At 37.1% G+C, this 11206-nt stretch overlaps 1 protein-coding gene across 1 annotated transcript; it reads left to right on the top strand.

Annotated features, from left to right (window-relative positions):
• Positions 1 to 3481: 3481 nt before the first annotated feature.
• Positions 3482 to 6499, top strand: si:ch73-141c7.1 (coenzyme Q-binding protein COQ10 homolog, mitochondrial). Its single transcript, XM_056258134.1, has 5 exons — positions 3482 to 3667; positions 4449 to 4601; positions 4707 to 4899; positions 5137 to 5238; positions 5954 to 6499. Exons 1-5 carry the CDS (start codon positions 3570 to 3572, stop codon positions 6110 to 6112), a joined length of 705 nt encoding a protein of 234 aa, XP_056114109.1. The 5' UTR covers positions 3482 to 3569; the 3' UTR covers positions 6113 to 6499.
• The last annotated feature ends 4707 nt before the right edge of the window (positions 6500 to 11206 follow it).

The following is an 11206-nucleotide window of genomic DNA, read 5'->3' as shown; positions in this document are numbered from 1 at the left end:
TACATCGATTCTTTTTATAAAGCCCTCAACTATGAAATACAGTAAATTTACAATTTAAAAGTTTTGATATATTAAGCATTCAACTGAAACTGAAGTGTTTCTGCTGGCACTTTATGCTTGAATCACTACTCTGAATAACTGTGATTTGTACAACAGAGCCAGTGGAAATAAAAGCTTTGGGTATTTTGTCTACTAGTCTGTGTTCTTCTCTAAGCCTCAGCCCTTGAGTTGAAATTCTGTACAGAGTTCAGCACTGTCTTTTCCTCTCACCTAAAACCGTTAGTGTTCCACATCATTTACTAGAATCAGAGAACAGCGAGTCTGTGCAAGGTCAATATTTTTCTCTCATTCAGTATCATTCAAGGACACTGATCTTGATCGTCACATGCAGACGTCACTGATGCCCAACATATCACAGGCTCACAGAAGACTTACACCTATATTCTCATTTTTTTAATCTGTAGAATATATATATATATATATATATATATATAGCATTTGAAATAGCTCCTTAACCTAAGCTAAGTCAGTTATGAAAACATTATGTGATACTTTGCAAACTACCTTTCCTTTGCCCTAGAAGGAAGGAAGGAAGATGAGATTGTTCATTGATACGGTGCAATAACATGCACACACTGATGTACAAATTTGCGTGCCACAGTATCCTTCCTAACTATATCCAATCTTCCTTAGGGACTCTGATCAGGGACTGTAGAATGGGATTAGATCTAACACGAGAGATCCGTTTTGGTGGGACAGTCACATAACCAACTTAAGCCACTTAATGCTTAAAGGATCAGCCATTGAGATGCATATGGGAATAGTTCATGGGTTTGAAATAAATCAAAGGGGTGACCCTTTTGTTTAAGGTCATAATATATTTCAGTTTCAATAGTTATAATGACCAAGTGTGTAGAGCATTCAGTGTTAACTCTTTATATCACATGCACACACACACACACTGCTCCTCTCGGCACTAGGCTGATTAAGTACAAATATCATTGACTGTCTTTGCCATGTGTACCGCAGCGCCAACTCATCTGAAATTGTGGACTCTGACCTGACTCTGAGAGACCAAATTCTCTACATCAAGACCATGCTTGCAACGTCATGCCTGACGTTCTAGTTATTACACAACACAAATAAGTTGCACTTTGCAATCCTGTACCGACTGAAAAGTTAACATTTAAGCCTTTCTGTGACGTTACCTTAATTCCAAAGGCGGCGACTAACTGAATCTGCCTTATCAGGATTATTTCTGTTCCTCTTCATGGGTTAATGACATGATGGGTCAGGCTGATTCCTCCCCTCCAGTCGTTTAGATCCTGTTGCCTCTGTTCTAGACAGGTTATGGCCCATGTTCTCTGTAAAACATATTTGATGGCAAATATCACATACAAAAAAAGATAATCATTGAATTTAATGTTTAGGGCAAGTCACATTTTTTCAAGTATTTAGTTATAGAACACAACAAAAACAATTCTGTAGAAAGGAGACTGTTGTTGTAGGATGCCATTGGTTCTCTGCTCACCATAAAGCAGTGATTCTCAAACAGCAAACTTCCAAGGGGGCCTCAAGACGACTTACAGTTATTTAAAATCAGCAAGAAATGGAAACTATGATTGCCTTCCCTTACGAAAAAGAAGTATACTTCAAGTTCATTTTATGAAGTATACTTAAGTAATGTTCAAGAATATTTTTAAGTATAATTATGCAGCAAGTAGACTAATGTCAATATGTACTAGTAGTAAACTTGTAAGTGTACTATTTTAATACCGCTTGGGACTAAATTTAGTATATAAAAGTATATGTTTAAGTGTACTATAAGTGTAACAGTAGTAAACAGTAGTCTGTTTTACTGGGGTTTTTTTGTATTGGTCACTGTAATCTTCATATTGTGTTTTTTTTAGGTAGACAATGTTAAGATCTGTCCAGGGACAATGGATGAAAAATAGCCTTTTGGCTAATTCTGGTGCATTTGCAGCAATAATGTACACTGTCCCTGTCAAATAAATAAATAAATAAATAAATAAACTTTAAGTGCACAACTAGTTCATAATTACGTTTCTCATCTGCAAGTGAACTTATGGGTATACTAGTAGTTTACTATTTTAATACTTGTAGCAAATTTGTATTTTTTGAAACTTTGAAGTCTCAGTAAACTAGTTTAGTAGTTTTATACTACAAGTTTTCTTTAAGTGAACTTAACATCATACTTGTAGTTTACTAATTATAATCTTTTTGCTCTTTTAGTGTACTCTCAGTAAACTACTAGTTTAGTAGTTTTATAATACACGTTTTCTTTAAGTGAACTTAACATTATACTTATAGTTTACTATTTATATATTATTTTTGCACTTGCAGGATGCCTATACTACTATGTTCAAATGTTATTTTTTATACTTGGAAAAATACCTTTAACTGTACTTTAATTTTAAAAACATTTTATTAGCTTCATGCATCCTTTTTTATCAACACTTGAATGTTGGTAAGTTTCATAAAAAAAGGCAAAATTTTTAAACAAAAAAGTTGAGAAAATCTAATTTTTGTCAAAGACTTGCCATTGATCAGATTCAGAACGATGATCAAAACACAGATGGAGTAGATCGAGTCCAACACCCCCAAAGCTTCACATGTTACGCTTCATTTCATTTGGAAACATTAAGCAGTTTTGATTTACACGCTGTTTAATGTTTGATGATCACGTTATTTTACATTTGAGTGAGCAATCGTAGACTTTTCTGTCAGTATACTTAAATGCAATTTGAAGTATATTTCTGAGAAGTACATAAAAAGTAGACGGAAAGTATTCTTTCTTATTTTTAAAAGTAGTTATTATATATAGTTTAAAAGAACTATACTAATAGCACACTTGAATAAACTTTTTTTTTGTAAGGGTTTCCTTTTAATATGGTGTAGGCTAAATCGAAAAATTTTGTTTGTTCACTCTCTCAACATCTGGTTTCCAACATAGTCTTGGCAAACCTGTAGGCCTACTACTAGTAGCCTAGTTGCCTACTAGTCTACTACTGTATATGAGTTTGATTTTTAATTGTGTAATTTCAAGATCTCATAACTCATGGGCATTTTTATACATTTTATTAATAGGCCCATAATTTTTTCTAGTTATGCTAAGCTCTAAAATATTGTGTAGAAACTGTAAAGCAACATTTTTAAACATCTTTATCTTTAATCTAGTAAATCATAAACAACCGAAATGTCACGAGGGCAAATGTTATTGTGAACAACTGAGGGCTTTGGAGTCAAAAAGGCTGAGAACCACGTACTGTCCTAAAGCTAGTTCCAGACAGTCGACTCGCCAGAGTGAAACCCCTGAAGGTGAATGACTTCATATAATCGACTAAGCACCTGCGGGAGTCTCCACTCCTCCCCTCTCATGCGTCACTCTCATAGACTGTAAAGGTCACTCTACAGCTCTGCCCTTAATAGTAAACCTCTCCACTTTCGCTCAGTTACAGCGGAGCCGCCTGTTATTACGGCCATCGACACAGCATTGCGCAGAGCACTTTTTGTAGTTTCAGTGATTTCACAAGCTTCGAATAGCACAAATGGCAAAAAAGGCCAGTTCGCTTTTACTCCGGGCTCTGGAGATGTCGGAAAGACAATCGTGCGATGTCATGAGGAGAAACTCCAGCTGCTCCCTCAGGTAAAAGCGCATTAGGCTACTTAACTTGTAGACCTACAATACTAACTGCAATGTAAAAACTTTTTATATAACTTATATATATATATATATATATATATCTGAAGAACGCGTAATGTAACAGAAAATAGCCCAGATTCATTTTGGTTTGTACAACATAGTTTAAAATCTTGTGCTTATTTAAAATGGTTGCCGTGGTGAAAACCAGTTGAATTGGGCGACTATGTTGTAAATTGTTCTCAATTGTGTGGGAATGTTGAACAAAGCAGAAGAGCAGCTAAACTGTTGTAAAATAACTCACGGGGGAGTGAGAAGTCACGAGACGGTGAAACTGAAAGTGCTGTGAGGGAAAAGTACCAAGAGTAACGTTACCAGAAGAAAAAACGATAGTATTTCCTGTCAAATATTCTGGTGCTGTATCGTAAATATATCATAGCTTTCATCCAGTATATAAATTTTGCTTTTTGAAAGATCTGAAGGATTTATTTTTTACTAAAAGCGAAGCGCGTTCATCTTTTGAATAATGCAGTGCCAGTGCGCGCGCTGCTGGCCGCGTGCCATGCAATGCAACCGAGAAACAGGTTACCATTGATCGTCTACTCTTTACTACTAGAATGTACGTCATTTTACTGGGTCAACACAGACATTTCTTAAAACACTGCGTCACAACGTATTTGTAGAGAACAAACCTGTCAACATGCAAGTTGCATGGTACAAACCTTTAGACACATATGACAATGTATTCTAATTTTGTTAAGTGAATAACTGTTTGTTTCTTCTGTAGACATTTGAGCTCATGTGGCATCTTAGCAGCAGGACGGGTGAGTTTACCTCCTCCTTCAGCTTCTTCTCAAGTGGTGCCCACCCGGAGCTTCATTAACTTATCAGCCCCCCTCATAACACGGAGAATGGAGTACTTAGAGAGCCGAAGCATTGGGTACGTACACACCACTAGATATAAAACCATAAAATCTTCACTTTTAATCTAAATTCATTTTCATTGAATAATATCTTTGGTAACGCAAGTTCATTTTCCCTCCAGTTACTCACCCGAGCAGATGTACAACGTTGTTTCCAGTGTGGACCAGTACCAGCAGTTTGTGCCTTGGTGCAAGAAGTCAAAGGTCACAAGAGGGCGGAACGGGGACATGCAAGCTCAACTTGAAATCGGGTTCCCCCCGATCGTCGAACGCTACACCTCTGAGGTCACAGTCATCCCGAACCACCAAGTCCGAGTGAGTCTATTTAGAAATTAGAAAGTCGTTTCAATTGTGAATGGAAGACATTATTCTTGTTTTAACAAAAATAGGTAGTGATTTGGAACTAGATTTCTTTAGATTAAGTGATACTCATTTAACAAGGGTAAATCTGACTTAAGCCTTCAACATGTCCATGTATCATAGGATCAGCTTACATATTGGCCAAGTAAGCTGTCTGGGGCCGTCTGTCTGAAGTGTGTGCATGTGTTTCAGGCGCTGTGTACAGACGGGACACTCTTCAATCACCTTGAGACATTGTGGCGATTCACTCCTGGAGCTGCAGGCCAAGCCAAATCATGCAATGTGGAGTTCTTTGTAAGTAGTGCAACTAGCAAAAACAGACACTTTTACAATCTACATTCATCAGTTTGACACTTCCTTTACTCCAGTTCCTCCTCTTTGGTGGTTTAATCCAATAATTCCTGTTGTGAACAGAAAGTGATCAGAAGTATTAGACCGGATCAGTGGCTTTTTTTTTACCACATGTGGGTTGCCTTTCCGGTTCTCCTTAAATAGCCAGTAACAAAGACAGGCATGATAACCATTCAAGTGCTGGAGGGAATTATATGACCTAAATGTCACCGGATTAGACGTGGTGCGATGGACATCACAGGAAAGCGACAGGGATTTGGGAGATTAGAGGAGGACCCATTGAAGAAGAATCAAAACTGAATGAATGTTAGCATCAGTACAAAGCAGGATTATTAAAAAAAACATTTGTTACTAAAACTGAAATAAAAATGAATAAAAACTTTTTTAGACAAAAAAAATTAAAACAAAGACAACAAAATACTAAATCTTAACCTTAATCTTGAGGCCAGGGGAGTAAGGTTTACACGCACAGCTTTTACTGGCCTACGACAGTTACATAAAGATAATAACTAATTCAAAATATCTCATTGACACTGGTACAAAGCCCTTGTTGAATAAAGTAAATAAAAAAGCATGCTATTTCAAATCATACAAATACATAAATTAATATTTGCAAATTGTGCTAATTTTACCCAAAAACCTTTGTTCCCCTCTCTAGGTGTCATTTGAGTTCAAATCTCTGCTCCACTCACAATTAGCGACAGTATTTTTCGACGAGGTGGTCAAACAGATGGTCAACGCTTTTGAGAAACGAGCAAACAAACTTTACAGCACCGGCGTCCATCGACAGCAGACTTCACTCAGAAGAGCAACCTGAAAACACAATAGACACAAGGAGTTACATTACAACCACATACATTGTTACAATGTTTCAGTTCTGGAGAAGAACTGCTCCTCTTTTTAATCCAGTTTGTTGGATTTTTGGACAGTTAATGCCAGCACAGATTTTGGTCTTGTGTTTGGAAAGCCTATTTATTTAAACCATAAGAGTTATAATTTATTGAGACGAGCGTGTGTGTATAATTTATATCAGTGGAATGAAAGAGGAAGAAGATGATTGCAGTAAAAAGTGTTGAGGAAGGATGCTTTTTCATATTTATGATCATTATGTTCATATGGTTGACCAAAGGGGGAAAAAATCAGCTCTAAATTATTATTCAGTGCACTTTTTCCAGACTTATAATAAAACAAAATATTTTCTTAATCCTGTTTTTCATGTTTTTATATGCTGTCAGAAACACACAACACTACAGTCATCCATAGTTCAATCCTTTAAAATGGTAAATGGACTGCATTTATATAGCGCTTTCACAGACCCAATGGCCACCAAAGCGATTTACATTTGCCTCACATTCACCCATTCACACACTCATTCATACACCGACGGGCGACGGCAGCCATGCAAGGCGCCATCCAGCTCGTCGGGAGCAGCCGGGGTTAGGTGTCTTGCTCATGGACACCTCGACACTTGGTCAGGTGGAACCGAGGATTGAACCACCAACCTTCCGGTTTGTAGACAACCCACATGAACCACTGAGCCACTGCCGCCCCGCCCTTCCTGAATTCATGATTTAACTGTGATCCTTAGGACAAAGCATGTCAACTTGTCTCATTTGCGTAAAGAACAGAATACCATTTTCGGATGCTGCTAGAATGATCTGTACTGTTAAAAGAATACCACAAGAGTTACAAAAATAAACATTAAAATCTTAAAGGGATAGTTCACCCAAAAACAAAAATTCTGTCATCATTTACTCAACCTCATGTTGTTCCAAACCTGTATGAGCTTATGTCTTCTGTTGAACACAAAGGAAGAATTTTTGAAGAATGTTGGTAATCAAACAGTTGACGGAAGCCATTGACTTCCATAGTAGGAAAAAATACTTTGGAAGTGAATGGTTACTGTCAACTGTCTGGTTGTTACCAACATTCTTTAAAATATCTTCTTTTGTGTTCAGCAGAAAAACTCATACAGGTTTGGAACAATTTGAGGGTGTCAATGATGACAGAGTTTTCATTTTTGGGTGAACTATCCCTTTAACATGGCCAGCACAGTCGATTATATGGATTATACGAAAGATACAAGACATGACATAATAGGTATGCATCACTTCCTGTTCATATGTAAGGTGTGTACCTTCTCTCCTTTAGGTGACGTCACTTGCCATATTTCGTCAATATCAAATCACGATATGCTGCTCTTAAGCTAAAACAACATTTCTACTCTATGTGCCTGATGGGTGCAACTATTTTACACTTTATCTCGGCATTATGTGTCTCAGTATCATGTTCAAAATGCTCTTCAGTGTGAAGTCTTGAAGATGTTCCAAGAAACTCGCATGATTTCAGGATCACTTGCATAAACCCCGGCTGCAAGCAGAGACCACACCCCATTCTTTCTAACCAGCCAATTTCCCCCGGTTTCTTCAGTGTGTTGACCAATCACAGATGAGCTGATAGCATACCCCTTTATAGAGTGAAAATATGTCCTTTAAAGAGGTACACACACCCTAATGTTTCCAACAAGAGTCAGACTGAGAGTTTTTGTTCTGTCTATATACCGTATATCTGACTGTCAAATGTCACATTGCTAGTCATGATGGTGCATATCCAGCTATAGCTTTTGTTGTTCCCTGCAATGCCCGAGTTAGACGATAAACCAGTCTATATCTTTAATTCGACCTGAATTGTATTCCAGTTATGGAAGAAATTCTACTCAAACAATGCATTATAATGTACGCAGAATGCAAAACAAGTAACCCAAATTTGTGTATTATTTTGCTATTTGATTCAGAGGCAGCTGGGATTTTTCATATCATGGGGCACCCCAGGATCAAACTGCAGAGTAATTAAGTCATATGATAGCCGAGCTTGTAGATCATGACTCGTTCAGGGCCGGTGTCTCTGTATTTACTGCCAGTTCTGTGTGGTTAAAGTAGCCCCGACATATTAAATCATTCCAGATTGTGTTAACGCCCATTTCACCCATGATCATTTCATATCACTTACTTAAAACTAGATTTTTACACTTTCTGAAGAAAATGTAAGCTTCTTGACTTGTCACAATCATGATGCCAAGTTGTGTTAAAAATGTCCAATGCAGCTGTATGATGATGATGATGATATTCTGATATGGTTTGGGTCACTCCAGGACTCTCTCACTCTCAATCTGTTAGAAAAGTAATAGCACACCTGTCCTCAATACGCCTCATGATTTGAGGTATCATTTATGTCCACAGCCAAAATGCGCAATTAAATATATTTATTGTGGATGCTTTACATTTATTTCAAGAAATCTTAATTAGAGCTTGTGTACAAGTTTGAAAAACAGATTTTTGAAGCCTATAAATCTGACATTCTAATGCTTGGCTAAAAGGTGGCCTAAGAAAAATACTTAACATTGATTTCAGATATGAAGTAGGGACTTTTAAACTGTTTTATGGATTCCCAAATATTTTTGCTGAAGGGGGTGGATTTAGCCTACAATCCCTCTTCTTGTATCGTTTTATTAATTGGGAAATCATAGTTGTCTTAAAACCAGTGTATCTATTGTAGTATTTCTGTTACAGGTAATGTCTGTATTTGGTATCTGAGAGGTGACTGAGGGTCTGACCCCATGTCAGGAATGCAGTAACAGTTTTTACTCATTTAGCCTGGCTTCCAGTCAGAGAAAAAATATGTACTTGTTTTGTACTTAACTCGTACAACCAAAATTAACCAAGAGTCATATTTTGTAAAAAGAGAATTGTCGGTTTGAACTTTATTCTTATGATAGCTGTATAAGACATGTAAAGACAACTGTGCCTAAGATCATGAAGGTCAAAAATGTATCCACTGGCATATATGGATTCTTAGCATGTGTAATTATTTATAGGATGTATAGCACCATTGATCACTATATGTTAAACTATGGCAGTGAATCGTGTAGTAGTTTCTATCAGTGCTCTATGTGGATCAGTGGTCTCAGTTTTCATGTTCTGTTCCATTGAAGTCCTGACAAAAACTCAGCCAAAAGGGAAATTATATCACCTATGTTTTATCAAAATATGCTTGCAGGGGTTGTTTTTTATTCTTATGAGATGCATGTGACCATGCTAATGGAATAGTCTCCAGGAAAAAGTCCCAGATGAGGTGAGTCTTTCCTGAATTCATGATTTAACTGTGATCCTTAGGACAAAGCATGTCAACTTGTCTCATTTGCGTAAAGAACAGAATACCATTTTCGGATGCTGCTAGAATGATCTGTACTGTTAACTTATAAGAACTTGTAGAAATAACGTCAACTGATTATCCATACAACTATAAGCACCAGTGTGCTCTATACAGCCTTTGGAAGTGTGGCGAACTCGGTCTTCAGTAAACTCTCCTTCAACTGATTGAATGAACTTCAACTTTGACTCCTGGTCTTCATTGTAATTCCCCTACATTGCGTGCACATAATGAGGTATTGTGTTTGCATCCTCTCCCTCACAGCTCAGTTAGCATGCTAGTGTCTATACAAACCCTAGGGTTCATAGTATCTATCCGTGGCCAGTATCTGAACTTATTTTGGGATTGTTCTGGGCTAGATTCAGGGTGCTCCTCACGCTAGCAGCCTAAGATAGTTGCAGGTCGACAGTGTACCCTGATACTGTGACATGCAAGGACAGATGCACTGTTTGCATGTCTCGCACTGCTTTGACCACATTCACCCTCCTGACCTTGCATGATACAGCACTCAAACCTTTACTGGCATTGACTTTTATAGTGGTATAGGATAACAATGCAGATAGGTTTTATTGCTAATCTATGTTTGATTATATAATGCATTTTAAAACAGCGTTTTGCTTGCAGGCAGACCAGTACTAGTCACAATATAATATTGCTACATTGCAAGGATTGGTCTACTTATGCTGTTCCATATCTAATCAACTAATTTAACTTTTAAAAACCTCGTACTTAGAAGACAGGTCTTCACAATGCATCATGCTGCAGCCATGACTGTAATATCTGATCATGTTGCTGCACAGACCGTAGTATCAGATTATGAAAACCTAGAAAACTCATGCTGGCATTGGTGACTGGTGCAATCCTTGGTTCCTCTCCCTCGGCAGCGGCCATCTCACCTCAACTCAGTTTTACAACCCCCTAATTGTACTAACGGGACTTAAGACGACACAATAATGGCAGTGTTAATTTAAGGCACATTATGTCGCATGCAGAATCAGAAGTTAAAACGCTTTTGTGCTTTGGAGGAAATCAGACATACGAAAACCAATGTTTTAATAAGAATTATAGCGGGGTTAAAACTATCAGAGCACTTTGAAAATCTAAATCTGATAAAGTTTTAGAATGAAAGGATAAAATATAAATAAAAATGTGGTTACATTTAAACGAGATAGGTAAAACTTCATAAAAAAATAAAATAAAACTCAAAATAGTATTTACCTGTATACTATTTTCATTTCAAAGTTTCTTTTCTGGAAAATCCGTATTTCAAACAGCATTGATGGAGGTCTGGATTAAGTGTGTGTGACCATTTTGTTTTTCTGCGAGGACAGAGCACCAGCATTTGTGAATTAGCACACTGCCATCTAGTGAGCATTGCTTTTCACCAACAAGTCATCACCACCAAAGTTCATAAAGTAAATGGTCTTTGATATCTTTATTCATTTTTATAATTACAACAAGAAAAAAAAAGAAAAAAACATAACCAATGCACCTACTTTAAAACAAATTGAGGTTAATGGTCATCACAGATGAGATTGGATGTAATGAAAAAAAGTATATTGAATATCTGTAATGAATTTTATTTTTAACCAGCTAATTTAAGTAAATATCAGACACTGAACTGCTTCATCTGATCTTCATTCAGCTGCACTGGCAGACGGACTGTAAACATTGTGAACTTTATGGCACACTGTACGTTTAC

Source organism: Rhinichthys klamathensis, unplaced genomic scaffold, assembly GCF_029890125.1.
Source record: "Rhinichthys klamathensis goyatoka isolate OS25496 unplaced genomic scaffold, OSU_Roscu_1.1 h1tg000149l_1, whole genome shotgun sequence".
Taxonomy (NCBI): Eukaryota; Metazoa; Chordata; class Actinopteri; order Cypriniformes; family Leuciscidae; genus Rhinichthys; species Rhinichthys klamathensis.
The sequence above is the reverse complement of the archived record's forward strand: the minus strand, read 5'-3'. Positions and strand labels throughout refer to the sequence as shown.

Bases quoted from the DNA above. Each gene is read 5' to 3' on its own strand.
- si:ch73-141c7.1 (XM_056258134.1), top strand. From the start codon at position 3,570: ATGGCAAAAAAGGCCAGTTCGCTTTTACTCCGGGCTCTGGAGATGTCG. The intron at 3,668-4,448 runs GTAAAAGCGCAT...TTTCTTCTGTAG, and splicing joins AACTCCAGCTGCTCCCTCAG to ACATTTGAGCTCATGTGGCA. The intron at 5,239-5,953 runs GTAAGTAGTGCA...TCCCCTCTCTAG, and splicing joins CATGCAATGTGGAGTTCTTT to GTGTCATTTGAGTTCAAATC.